The following is a 15,070-nucleotide window of genomic DNA, read 5'->3' on the forward strand; positions in this document are numbered from 1 at the left end:
GATGTCAGAATTTTCTAATTTATTGAATGTCTACAGCGAGACTATCCATCAGATATTTGGACTTGTTTGGAATGACAGCATAGCATGTTGGTTGTGGTTGATGTGACAGTACCTCACCAATGTGCAGAAATAATAAAGGCAATGATTGTTTTTCTGCTAAGTAACATTTTATTGATGACCAATGTAATACAATACAAATAATAAACAGGCAATTGATCTACAAAAAAGGACTTCCAGCACAACTAACTCGTTCATCAATGCAAAAAAAAAAAAAAAAAAAAACCTGTCCGCTGGACACCAACATGAGCCACTTAAGGTCAGTAACTTTCTCCCCTAAAACTGGCCAGCTGCTCACCATCAGCATCCCCTGAAATGTAAATTATCTTCGGGGAGCTTTAGGGTAAAAAAGCACGTAGATGAGTGAGAACGAGAGATGTCTGTTATTGTTGAGGAACGACACCCCAACCTTCCTCCTAAGTATCTAGAAGAAAATGGAAGACAACACAAGGCAAAATGGTATTTAAAAAAAAAATAGCTACGGAAGCATTAGACGAGACACCAGCCGGTGCAGTCTACCTGAGCCCATAAGAGCGTAAACACGAACTTGAATGTGTAAATTTCGCTTCACTAATTTGCACTAACGCTAAACTATTCCTTGAGAGTTTAATATTGTTAGCAAATTTATCCGTGTCCCGCTTTGCCTCCCCTTCCCGAGACCCAATGCGAGGTATTAGCTTATTAAAAATGATATAGATTCAACATACCTCGACTGGACTTAAGTAAAAAGTTTTTTAAAAAAATACACCAAATTAAGTAAAAAGTTAAAACACACACCAAATTACCAATTTAATACGTACCTTGTCCTCATCCAACCGATTGCCAGCTTCCAGTTCCCGTAGCAGCTTGTGTATGTGTGTTACTTATGAGACTAATCTGACCCCATACTGACTCCCATTATTTTACGAAGCTAGCAACAAGCAGCCAGGCAGGCCAGCAGGCAAAGTCGATCGAGAGGATCGCTGCTCCAGCGTGTCGATCGACCAATGGGTGAATAATTCAACACATGTAGGATGGATGTAGGACCGCCCCCTCATTTGAATAGTATTTCCACTTGCACGTTCGTGCTGACAATGAAATAAGTAAATATAAGGCAAAGCGCTTTTATTCATTGATTGACATTTATTTTAATCAATATATTTATTTTTGTATTTTTTTCCACATTTATTTTTGTATTTATTCTTACATTTTTAATGTAATTTCTTATTTTTGTATATATATTCATTTTTATTTCTACTTTTATTTAATTAACTATTTATTTCCATATTTATTTTTGTATTTATATTTCATTTTTGTACCCTATTTCTTATTTTTGGATTTATATTCGTTTTTATTTTTCCTTTTATTGATTGATTTATTTTTATTTTTAATTTTGGCAGCTTTGGTCCTCCATAGTCTTCAACTAATAACCATGGAATTCTCAATACTTTGTCTCTTGGGCTTCATGGCCACTTGATGGCGTAATAGAGCAGATGAACCACCATGACGTTTTGAATTAATTGGCTGCAAAGCTTCATTGCTTCAACAAACTTGATTTGGTCATCACTGCTCATTGTAACATTGTCACTTCACTTGGGAGAGACAGACAACCTCTGCTGCCAGCAGTTGTTAACACTTGTCAAACAACATGCCTCAGACCTCCCAGCATGCATTGCAGCACTACATATGTAAATTGTAAAGTTCATGTTATGTGTTAACAATTTAGTTAGTTTTCCAGTTTTCATTAATTGCTAGTTAATGCTATTTAGTTTGTTGTTATGTGATGATTTTAGAAAGTACATTCCTGTCAACCCGAGGCCGTTGGCAATCTTACAAATAGTGACATATGCCCTTACAAATTGGTGACTAATCTTAGGTTTTATATAGCGTGCAATATGAAACAAAAATAAAACTTTTTTTTTTTTTTAAATAATATGAATTTATTGGTAATATTGTCACATATAAGCTGGTGCAATTAAAGAACAATATCTTCAGCTACATCATGATTAATAAAATTTAACAGTGATTTTTGCTACAATTGTATGTGGCACTTTTGGCAATTTCTATCACGTCTTTTGATGGCTGCACTTCATGGCACCTCAGCTTGCAATTCAGTTTGACTTGAAAGTAGTTCGTTAGTGTGTCCAATTATAAATTAAAAAGGTCAATTGATAAAATTAACTTACCAATGCAATCTTTGAGTCAGGGAACAGTTCTTTTGCTAATTCTGAGAAGTGATCCTCAATAGTTGAGTGCAAATTGGCAGAATAAAATCTGCTTTCGTCACAGCATAGCTTTTCATTCTGCAGACTGCATCTTCATGACCAGTGTTCTTAATCTTACTTTACAAAAGTAATTAATTAGTTACAAATTACTTCTCCCAAAAAGTAATTGAATGAGTAACTGAGTTACCTGAATGTAAGAGAAGTTAGTTACTTGGCAAAGTAACTGGTGTTACCTTTCATGATTTTTTTTTTCGTTAAAAAAAAAAAAAACATAGTAACCTTTGCTATGTTTGGAAGTCATTTAATGTTGTGAATCAACTGTTAAAGTTGTTAAAATTGCTCCCGTTTTTGCATTAGTTCACTTCTGTCTCCTTTCGACATGTGAAGGTTTTAAAACAGTTTCATCATTTAAAGATAGATTCAGGTCAAGATTTTGCCGATTTAGGAGTATTTTAGATAAAAAGTTCGCTAGGAAGGTTCACTACAACAGAGCCTTTCTGAGAAGTCTACTGCTTTAAGATGACGGCTGTTTACTAGCACCGCCGAGTCTGTCATTTCGCATCTAGTTCAAAATGAATGTGATATCTAGTGTAGCATCAAGTGGGCGTAAATTGTAGGCTGTTGGCTACAGTCAGGAAATATTGGAGCCACCTAACCTAGCATCGCGTTTGCAACAGCGTCACACTCCCGCTCTTCTCTCTCCGTGTCTGACTTTTCTTGCGTCATTCAGTCAACGTAGTAACGCATAGTAACGCACATTGTCTCGTTGCCGAAACAGTGACAAAATCCGAACGGAGAAAAAAAACATAATGCACGAAAAATGTACAGATTTTGAACGTACGGCGTACACATTTAAAAATCAATGCTCACATGTACAAATTACGCCGAAACCGTACAACTTGACGGGTATGAAAGTGTGGCCTAGGGTTTTTTTGGATGAAAAAAACTGTTCAATCAGTTAATTTAACATATTTGATGTGAAAGATGTTATAAGGGTATAATGTAATGTAGAACATGAACAGTAACGCCAGTTACTTTGCTGAGTAATGACCCTTACTATGAGGGAACTCAGTTCCTCAATTACTTTTTGGAACAAGTAATTTGTTACTAATTACTTTTTAAAGTAAGATTGATGTAAGATGCAGTGATCCTTCTCTACTTTGTGCTTCAAACTTCGTGCCCTCAGTCCATTGCAGATTTTTTTTCAATTAAAAAATAAATAAATAAATGCATGATTTTATAGAGCTGTCCCGATTTGAGCACGTAGTCCCTCACTCTCGCTCCTGTTGCTTTTCTTGGTCAGGCAATGCACTGGAGTTGCTTATTAAAGTTAACGATGACTGCAAAACAGTTAAGGTTTGATCTTGCCAAAGACGCTTGTAAGCCGAAGCTTCAAAGTGCCGCACATGTCAACATCGTTTAATTTGTTAAACAGTTGCTGTGACAACTCATTGAGTGGATTTGAGTGGATTTACTCAATGAAGCATTTAATAAAGACAAGCATTTTTCTACTTTTTTTTAAATGGATTGGGCGTCTACTATTTTACTTGTTTAAAAATAATTCAGTGGGACAGTAACATGTTAAAACGTATCATAATTATTATATGTGAAGTGTTTAAAAAACATTTATTAAAATACATATATACAAAAAAGAATATTTTATTATTATCATTCTTATTTTTACTTATTTTAAACCTTAAAACATGCCATTTAAGAAGCAATTAATTAAAAATGACTTTCTTCAAATGGCGTCCGGTATGAATGCATTTTTGAAATCTGCAGTTGAGATTCCTCATGTGAGCTGGGATACTGTGATTTTCATCTTATGGTTACGAAAATGGCACATTGTTTACTCGCTCAAGGTCACCGTGTCAATGCTGCCACTTGCTCATGTCTGCCAATATACATAAAATCCTGTTTTTTCAACAGTGGTCAACAGAAGAGCATTCATGCAGGAGGAGCCCATTTAAATGACGATTTAGCCAGATTGCCGGAATCACACCGGCCGAACCGCCAGACCCGTGGTTGCGCAGCTCCAACGACCTGGGCTGGCGAAACTCTGACAACCAGGCCAAAACTCCACCAACTTCACCTTAGTCTTAACCCCTTGTACTGACTCCATTTTTAAAGTTGGAATAAGGCTTTGAAACACAAGTTGACAATTTATTCAGGTCGACACCGATCAAACAGCAAGGCAAACAGCAAATGGGTCCCCGCCAGAGAGGCAATTCTGGATCCAGGGTCAGCAAAACAACGAGCACATCAGAATGTCCCGGAGAAGCGACAGTTGTTAGCTAATTCAGTCTTTCTGAAGTCTGCAGTACGGTGGGTTGGACGATAGGTGTGCCTGGGTGTTGTTTAGGATAGTTCCTCTGTTGCAGATTTGGGCGGTCAAGTTTGTTACCGTTCGTTGCTGGATCATGGTTACTGAGGCAACTGAGGTGGGAGGTTCGGTGTGCCTCACTGTCTGAGAGGCACCGATCTATCAAACTTAGTTGTTTTTGTTATCGGGTGTTGTGGTATTATAGGACGTCCCGCCATTTGTTTTGAACTGTCCTGAAGAGCTGATTGTGGGATTTGGGGTTGCAGACGTGGGATCTTAGATGTCTTGCCCATCACCTGGTAGTCAGCATCAATCTTGCTCTGTTAGCTGCATGACGCACGCGTTGGGCTTCTGTGGTCAGAAGGCGTCATGTATCTCTTATGCCCTATGTCAAATATATTCTGCTTGTTTTCCTTAAACTATGATATAAAGGCTATTGATTTTATATTGGGTACGTTAGAGTAATACAAACAAACAGTAAATACGAGAAAAGATACTATTCCCTTATTGATTATGTTAAGCGTGTTAGAATGATACAAATAGTCGACCGGTAAATACGAGAAAAGATACTATTCCCGTCAATGTCATTTTTAAATGAAAATTTCATAATTGTTAATTGTCATGTTTACAGTTTTCAATTACTATGAATGAAATATTTTCTTCCATAACTCTTGGTTTTATTGGCTTGTTAAAAGTTTCCGTTTTTTTGGGTCACCCTGTACTATACCAATCATATTGTGGTCTACATGACCTAAAATGCGACGTCCATGTACCATGTCTTTGACCAAAAAGTAAAAAAAGGGTTAAACAGAAATGTAAACTTTGCCAAACAATGGAGAACTTTATTTGTGACAATAAACACTAACCATACAAGGAAGCAAATTGTACAACTCAAAAACAAAACGACAACGAAATACTGACATGGAAACCCTACATCAGTTTAAAATGTGCTTTTCACCATTACAGTATAGCAACATTTTGATCCTAGGAAGGCAAGGTATAAATGTACAAAAAAAATCCCACAACTGTGTTCATTTTCAAAAACTGCTGTCGTTCTTTGTAACACCATGATTGGTAACTTTAATACCTATAATTAAACTCTATTCCATGGAGTACCGTACACACTAGTAATACTGTTAAGATTCAAAATGTTTGAAAATACATCGTTGGACAAAATCAGCATTCAACATTGACAAAAGTACAGGAAAAGGTTTCACTTACTCTTGTCCATGTAATGTAAATGTATTTTATCAGGTTACTGTGACTTGGTGTGTATCAGCAAACAAAATAAAAAGCACTTGGAATGTGCCAAAAAAGCTAGAAGCAAGAAAGAAGACTAGAATGATTTTGACATCTTTGTGCATAACACATCCCAAACCAATAAATAAAAACCTGTGGGCCACCTACTCACTCTTAAAATACTGTCAAAGAAAAACAATATATTTGCAGTGGACCTCTTAGCCTGAATAGTTTGGCATTGTAAAAATTGACATAAAATTCAGGTTAAAAAATGGAATACGATAAACAACAAAATGAATTCAAGAGCATTGGAATTTATTCAAAAAGACATTTGGTCTGTGTGTTAAAAAATCCAAATGAAATGTTACTAAGGTGTCCAAGATCCATCCTGTGGGACCACTGGTACCGGCTAGATTCTTGATACCAGCTATTACGCTCTTTGTGCATATGCTAAGTCCAGGTAGTCCACAGGTTACGAACGAGTTCCGTTCCTGCGCATGCGATGTAACCCAAATTTCTGTGTAAATCGTAATTAACCCTTTAAGGACCCTAAATCTCAAAATAACTATGCAAAAAGTCCAAAAGTATTGTATTTTGTTTAATGATGGAAGATACACTGCCCTCTGGTGGCAGCGTTGGACCTGACTGGACTGTCGCCTTGTATGACAGAGGAACAGACTCGACAAAAGGCTAAGTTGTTTCAGCTAATATATGTTTGTGTATGCATTTAGAGCTACAGTTTGTGGAGTTATGTGTGAGCAATTTGCTATGGGAATTGCAAATACTTTAGCATTTGTAGCATTTAAGCTAGCAGACTTTTTTTTTTTTTTTTTTTTTTTTTTTACAAATTAGGCTAATTTAATCTACTAAATTTACATATTGATCAGACTCGATAGACGTTTGAATGCCAAGTGTATGTATGTTACAGCTTTACAAATTGTCAAAAGTAAAGGGAGTAAAAGCTTCAAAAAGCACAATTGCCTTGTTTGCTGTCCGTCAGCTGAATAACAACACAGTGAGGACAGAACACGTCATATTAATAAAGTAAAGTAAAAAATAAGATGCTGTGAGGTACAATAATTTACTGTTTACACTTAGAAAAAATAGAAAAATGACTGGAGACAAAATTGCGGACGAGACTCTGGCGTTGTAAAGTCGAAAACACCTAAGTCGAGTACGTCGTAACCCGGGGACTACCTGTGCTGCAGTTTTACTTGAAAATCCAATAAATGCAGTTCCATATGTTCTTATTATGGCTTGGGTTATAAAACAAAAAAGTGCAGTTTTTTTTTTTGCCACGTGGCCACAAGAGAAATATTTCCTTCAGCTGGAACTCTCCTGCCGTGAGTCCGCTCACATGCACGTCACCTCCGCCTTGCCCTCCTCCTGGTCGAAGCCGCCCTCCTCCAGGTGCGAAAGGGAGCTGGGGAACCCCCCTCCGAACACCGGGAATCCACCGATGCCCCCGGCCACGGGGGAGAGCTCCTGGTGAAGCACAGCGCCGCTGACCGAGCGACTGACGGATCGGCTGGACACTTCGCTGTGCGCTGACAGAACCTGCAAATACGAGCCACGTTTCTATTATCAGGTGAACTAAAGTAATTTATCAACACGTTTAACCATTCTGGCATTGACTCATTTGAAAGCTAAGTGCAGAATATGAAATAGATGAGAAATCCAATGCTATTTTTGTTTTCTGCCAATTAGAGTCCATCAAAAGCGTTAACACAGTATTTGATCCAAAATAACTGTCATCTTGTTCTGCAAAGTGCACGTTAGCAAATGTGAAGCCAAATTATTCATTGCCAATCAGATTTTTCATTAAGGGTGTCATTTTAAAGCTATTCTCAGTGTAGAATCTGAAGTATTTGATTTGATTAACTCCAGAAATCGTTATTTTAAGTTGAACATGATGTGGTTTTATTTTGAAATATTCACCAGAAGTGCGTTCGGTAAGCCGCTAACCGTAAGCTTTACAGACCATTAAAAAAAAGTAAACTTCTCTTTTCATCATGCATGTGGTGTCAGTTTTAGATTTTTTTTTCTTTTTTATGTTCGCAAATGCTGTTAACCAGTGATTTTTCATGTTTGAAGTGTCAACTTTTAACCAAACGTTTGCGTTATGGAGAAGACTGCCAATGTTGTATTGCATGCTATAGTGGTTAGTACATTGTCTTTTTTCCCCATAAGCCTCAATCTAGCAATGCTAACGTTTTACAGTATTTAATATGGATGTGTTTCTTTATTGTGTATTTGTGAACTTTAATTCTACGGCATGTTGATGACCAATAAACATCTGTGAAAGGAAGTAGTCTCATATGCCATCCACATGAACGTGTACACGCACCCACAAATGCACGCACGCACGGACATGGTGATAAAACGCAGCCGTGAAAATTGCCGCCCTCATTTTTATTTACCGTATGATAAATGGACTTCTTGCATATCGCGACAGGATTAGTCCCAATTTTAACTTTAAATACTGATAGCTGAAAAACAAAAAAGTGACTTGTTATTCTTTAAAAAAAAAATGTTTTTTTTTACAGAAACTTGTATTTTGGTTTGATAAAGCATGATTTTTGACTGTTTATGATAGATAAGTGCAAAAAAAAAAATAAAAATTGGGGGCTCACTAGCCAGTGCCCCACAGCGCCCCAGTATTGTATTAGGTCTAGTGACGCCCCTGGCTCCACTGGATGCTTTACTACTGATAAATGTAACAACTTCAAGGTCTTCCAAATAAACATTAACTGAAAAATAACAGAACATCTTAAACTGAACATATAGAAAAAGTGCCTCTATTGCACCACTATATTTATTGTTGAAATCAAAATAGTGCAAACATCAGTTTTTAAATTTTTTTTTTTTATAAAGTGCAAGTGCAAAGTGCCAATAAGGAACTGCCATACCACATATGCCTCACACAGTGATGTCATTTTGACCCAAAACCTATAATGAACAACCGATGTCAATATTATTCAATATCACTTTAAAATGCTTTGACTCTAGTAAACCTATTTTAGCCATTTTATTTTAGGCCAATAAAATGGCTAAAATAGGTTTACTAGAGTCAAAGCATTTTAAAGTGATATTGAATAATATTGACATATTTTAGCCATTTTATTTTAGGCCAATAAAATGGCTAAAATAGGTTTACTAGAGTCAAAGCATTTTAAAGTGATATTGAATAATATTGACATCGTAGGGCTGTCATGGCTGACACGCCTCTACAACATTGCGTGGACATCGGGGACAGTGCCTCTGGATTGGCAGACCAGGGTGGTGGTCCCCCTTTTTAAAAAGGAGGACCGGAGAGTGTGTTCCAATTATAGAGGGATCACACTCCTCAGCCTCCCTGGTAAAGTCTATTCAGGGGTGCTGGAGAGGAGGGTCCGTCGGGAAGTCGAATCTCGGATTCAGGAGGAGCAGTGTGGTTTTCGTCCCGGCCGTGGAACAGTGGACCAGCTCTACACCCTCGGCAGGGTCCTCGAGGGTGCATGGGAGTTCGCCCAACCAGTCCACATGTGTTTTGTAGATTTGGAGAAGGCGTTCGACCGTGTGCCTAGGGGAGTCCTGTGGAGGGTGCTCCGGAAGTACGGGGTACCGAGCCCCTTGGTAAGGGCTGTTCGGTCCCTGTACGACCGGTGTCAGAGTCTGGTCCGCATTGCCGGCAGTAAGTCGAATTCGTTCCCAGTGAGGAATGGACTCCGCCAAGGCTGCCCTTTGTCACCGATTCTGTTCATGATTTTTATGGACAGAATTTCTAGGCGCAGCCGAAGCGTTGAGGGTGTCCGGTTTGGTGGCCTCAGCATTGCATCTCTGCTTTTTGCAGATGATGTGGTGCTGTTGGCTTCATCAAGCCGTGACCTCCAACTCTCACTGGGGCGGTTCGCGGCCGAGTGTGAAGCGGTTGGGATGAAGATCACCTCCAAATCCGAGACCATGGTCCTCAGCCGGAAAAGGGTGGAGTGCCCTCTTTGGGTCGGGGATGAGATCCTGCCCCAAGTGGAGGAGTTCAAGTATCTTGGGGTCTTGTTCACGAGTGAGGGTAGGAGGGAGCGGGAGATTGACAGGCGGCTCGGTGCAGCGTCTGCAGTGATGCGGACTCTACACCGGTCCGTTGTGGTGAAGAAGGAGCTGAGCCAAAAGGCGAAGCTCTCGATTTACCGGTCGATCTACGTTCCTACCCTCACCTATGGTCACGAGCTGTGGGTCGTGACCGAAAGAACAAGATTCCGGATACAAGCGGCCGAAATGAGTTTCCTCCGCAGGGTGTCCGGCCTCTCAGAGATAGAGTGAGAAGCTCGGTCATCCGGAAGGGGCTTGGTGTCGAGCCGCTACTCCTCCGCGTTGAGAGGAGCCAGTTGAGGTGGCTCGGGCATCTGGTTCGGATGCCTCCTGGACGCCTCCCTGGAGAGGTATTCCGGGCATGTCCCACCGGCAGGAGGCCCCGGGGTCGACCCAGGACACGCTGGAGAGACTATGTCTCTCGGCTGGCCTGGGAACGCCTTGGAATCCCGCCGGAGGAGCTGGCTGAAGTGGCTGGGGAGAGGGAAGTCTGGGCTTCCCTGCTAAAGCTGCTGCCCCCGCGACCCGACCCCGGACTAAGCGGAAGATAATGGATGGATGGATATTTTAGGCCACAAACATATGTGCTTTCATCACTTTAGTTAGCAATTCAGCCTTCGAATCGAGAGGTCTACGTTGACGTTCCACGTAAAGCATAGAATATATCGTCATTGTTGCACTGAAAATACAGCTAACTCTGAACTTTCAAATGGGGCGACAGTTTCAGCTGAATGTCAGTCCTTGTTGATGATCATTACAATGATTATTTTCAGCATGATGTCACTCAGTTCACAGTGATAATTTTTTGATTAAAGTTTTTTATTTTTTAGTGGTGGCTTTTCCTGATATTTAACTATAGAGTACTTGGGAAAGTCATTGCATTAGTCTTAAAACATTAGAAACTTCATATCATTTTACAATCATGACTGAAATTGTAATTTGACCACCAGGGCGCAGTATATAACCCCATAGGATAGACAGTTCTTTAGTACATTTCTCACCTGGTTCCTGTGCTGTGCTGCTGCCTGATTTCTGACAGGCCGCTGAAGGAAGACAACCTGCTTGGTTGCCAGATTACCATCACTAATATGCACAAACATAGAACAGTAATCAAAGTTGTATTCCATATGTGCAATTACGTACATATATGTAATAAGAATTAGTTTTGAAGCACAGTAAACACATTTTAAATGCAAGGGATACATTTCTAACCAGCCCACAATAGCAAGTAAAAATCTTCAATATAAAGAAACTTAATAAACCTCTACGATGGTATTGAAACACTTTTAGTACACAATGTTAACTTTTAAGTACAGCTGTGTTGAATAATGTGCCCACTGTCCACTGAATGCACTTGTTCCTGTGTACCTGTGACACCAAAAAGCATGTTAATTTCATATTATACGTGGTATTTTATGCCCCTCAATTAAATGGACTGTTTTGGATGTGTGTGGAAGCAATCGATATATTTATTCAATTTTTTGAATCCCGCGCTATGAAAATGAGTGACTTCCGGCTGCAGTCTTGGGTTGAGAAAGTAGAATGTGACATCAGCGGTAAAGATTACCTTCACAAAACAGCCATAACTATATAGCTTGCAGAAGGACTGTGGATTCAGCTGATTTTGCGGATTAATTCGTTTTGTTTTTGCATCACGCCAGCCCAATGTGCTGTAGGTTCTGCATAACTCTTAATGGCTATGTTAGCTACTTTAACATACTGGCTACGTTCACATTTCCTTGTTCATGTTTCATGTAACAACTATCATACTGTACACTTATTCAGCATGTTGTTCTCTATTGTATTTTTATTAGGGCTGTCAAAATTATCGCGTTAACGGGCGGTAATAAATTTTTAAAATTAATCACGTTATAATATTTGACGCAATTAACGCACATGCCCCGCTCAGACAAATTTAAATGACAGTAAAGTGAAATGCCCGCTTGTTAATTGTGTTTTGTGGAGTTTTGCTGCCCTCTGCTGGCGCTTGTGTGCGACTGATTTTATAGGCTTCAGCACCCATGAGCATTGTGTAAGTAATTATTGACATCAACAATGGCGGGCTACTAGTTTATTTTTTGACTGAAAATTTTACAAATTTTTATAAAACGAAAACATTAAGAGGGGTTTTAATATAAAATTTCTATAACTTGTACTAACATTTATCTTTTAACAACTACAAGTCTTTCTATCCATGGATCGCTTTAACAGAATCTTAATAATGTTAATGCCATCTTGTTAATTTATTGTTATAATAAACAAATACAGTCCTTATGTACCGCATGTTGAATATATATATCCATCTTGTGTCTTATCTTTCCATTCCAACAATAATTTACAGAAAAATATGGCATACAGGGTGACCCAAAAAAAAGTTTACACTCAGTTGACTGCTTGTTTAAAAGCCATTGAAACATATCTAAATAGGTTGTCATGCTGAAGTGATTCATTAAGGTCACTCAATGCAGCTGGTAATCTCTTGTCTCTACAATCCTGTACTTCTGCTGAAAATGAAGAAAACATTAGCTGTACCTGAATTGCTGCGTGCCGGTCTGACACCTACTGAGATTGCAGCAAATCTGAGAATATCCAGATGTGCAGTCTACAAAGTTAAAAAGAAGCTGAAAGATACTGGAACAGCCTCACGAAAACCTGGGTCTGGAAAACCCGATCTGTGCGGACCAAAAAGTTGATTGAAAAGGTGATATGTGGCCACCCCAGAGTCCAGATCTCAATCCCCTGGATTATAGCATATGGGCAACTGTGGAGGACAGTGCCTGTAAAAAGGCACAAACTTCTGTGGCAGCCTTGGAGAGGTCCATTGTTAGATCTTGGGAAAAGATGACAGCATCCTACATAAAGAAGACCTGTCAAGCGTTCCGCAGGCGCCAGGAGGCTGTTGTGACACTTAAGGGAGGACACGTTGAAAAATGAGTGTACCGTACATGTTCTTTACAATAATGTATAATTTGTGATTAAATTCTAATTCTAAGATGAATAAACATGGCATTTAAGTTGTATTATGGCAGTGTAAACTTTTTTTTGGGTCACCCTGTATTTTATAGATGGTTTGAATTGCGATTAATTGATTTTTAAGCTGTAATTAACTCGATTAAAAATTTTAATCGTTTGACAGTCCTAATTTTTATTTTAAATTGCCTTTCAAGATGACATATCTGTTCTATGTGTTGGATTTTACCAAGTAAATTTCCCCCCAAAATGCGACTTATGCTCCTGTGCGACTTATGTTTTTTTTCCCTCTTCATTGCGCATTTTTGGGCTGGTGCGACTTATACTAAGGTGCGACTTATAGTCCGAAAAATACGGTAAGCTTCGTTTTTTATATTATGTGAAATACTGGGATCATGGCAAATGTTTTAATATGCAGGTGGCTTGCATTTTGTTGGTGATAATACTCGTTTCCCCTTCTCTCCCAGGCAACGAGCACTGCCTGACCACCGGGGCGCAGTAGAACAACGAGCCGTAACTTGCTCGCCGCCGCGGACTGGCCAATCGGTGAAGGCTGTCACCCTTACTGCTGTCTCTGACATGAGTCGGGGCAATTTTGTGTGATTTTTCATTTTCGAAAGGCGAAAAAGATTGGAACAGCCGCTCGGCGGTCATTCTCCCGCTGCCTCACCGGCAACGAGCACTACTGCCCTCAGCAGGGGAACGACGAGCCATAACTTGCTCACAGCCGGGGGCTGTCCGATCGGTAAAGGCTCTCACTCTTGCCGCTGTCTCTGACATGAGTCGGGGTAGTTTTGTGTGATTTTTTGTTTTCGAAAGGCATGAAAAAGACCAGTTCGGGTTAGCATGTCGGCGAACTGTCATGCCCCCTGTTTTGTTTACGCTCTTTCCTCCGTCTCCGAATTGGGCAAATGACAAAAGCCTAACTCCAGTGGCATAAAATACCGTTCGGAAGGTGAAAGAAGTTGGCACTTTTGACCATAATGCAGTAATTTTGCCCTGTCATACTGAATAAATGAATTTTTAATATTTCATATTCCATTTAGCACATGACAGTTGTTTGTCATGATCATACCATTTATTTAGCAATTGGGGAAAAATAATTAGACAAAAAGAATATCCTTAAATGTTGGAGCAGACAGATTGAAACAATGATGACATTTTGCTGCTCTCTGTCGCATTTTCCCTGCTGGAATCTTCCTCCTCAATGGGTTGAATTCTAAATCATCTGAAATCGTGACCCTGCCGACGTCATTCTCCAGCTGGGGACGCTAGAGCGCTATAATGACAGGTGGGGCTAAACGGCAGATTAAAAAACTAATTTCTCGTCATCTGCGCTTTGCCAAATTGTTGTATATAGTCGAATTGTCTCAAAATATGATTTTAAATCACATAATAATGATATGTAAGACTATTTTTATCCTGTCACAGGCACTTTAAGGTTATGCAGTGTTCGTCAACAAGACGATAACGGAAATATTTCGTCGACCAACACTTTTTTCATGACGATGACGTAGCTTGGGAGACTAGAACATAACGAGACAAATGCAAATGTTCATCTGATGAGACAACAACGAGACGGAAATGCGACATAATTTCTGTCATATGTTCCCTACGCGTGACATTTTTATGAAGTACGTTAGCTTGCATCGTAGCAGTGTTGTCGTCGTGTCACTCATGTGAGATGTGGTACACCACTCCCTCCCCACCTCCCCGGAATTTAGTATGTGTCTAAAGCTAGGCTGCACTCCATCTTGCTTGCTTGGAAACACGGTAAGACTTATTTTCTTATCTTGGCAAGAGAGAATATGCAATGCTGCTTTAGCCTTCAAAGGCCTGTGCTGAGTGATCAGGAGAGGCTAAATGTAACGTCTAGCATTAGCATAGCATTCACGTTGGCATTAGCTTTAGAATGGCCAGGGTTAAGCAAAACCACTTGGCTTTTCTGGTCAGTAGATCTAGAGGAGAGCTAAAATAATTGTTTTTCAAAATAAAATGGCGTCATTATTTCTGTACTGGGTTACACTACTCGAGTCACATTTTTGGCTACTCTCCCCACCTCTGATTATGTGTGTTGAAAATATATGTCCGGCATTCGTATTGAAGTCAGACATGAGAACCACGTCAGATCTATACAGAACCCCTTTGAAATTGAATGGCATCAATATTCATGTTTTTGTTTGTGTTGCTTTTGAAACAGAAAAAAACC

At 39.5% G+C, this 15,070-nt stretch overlaps 1 protein-coding gene across 1 annotated transcript in view; it reads right to left on the reverse strand.

Annotated features, from left to right (window-relative positions):
* Positions 1-4,296: 4,296 nt before the first annotated feature.
* Positions 4,297-15,070, reverse strand: part of rftn2 (raftlin family member 2) — a 41,264-nt gene continuing 30,490 nt past the window's right edge. Inside the window, exons 8-9 of the mRNA XM_057852918.1 lie at positions 10,893-10,974; positions 4,297-7,380 (exon numbers count right to left, since the gene is read on the reverse strand). Coding sequence (XP_057708901.1) covers positions 7,177-7,380; positions 10,893-10,974 — 286 coding nt within the window. The 3' untranslated portion in view covers positions 4,297-7,176. The remainder of the gene's footprint in view (positions 7,381-10,892; positions 10,975-15,070) is intronic.

The sequence above is a fragment of the Corythoichthys intestinalis genome, chromosome 12 (genome assembly GCF_030265065.1).
Source record: "Corythoichthys intestinalis isolate RoL2023-P3 chromosome 12, ASM3026506v1, whole genome shotgun sequence".
NCBI lineage: Eukaryota > Metazoa > Chordata > Actinopteri > Syngnathiformes > Syngnathidae > Corythoichthys > Corythoichthys intestinalis.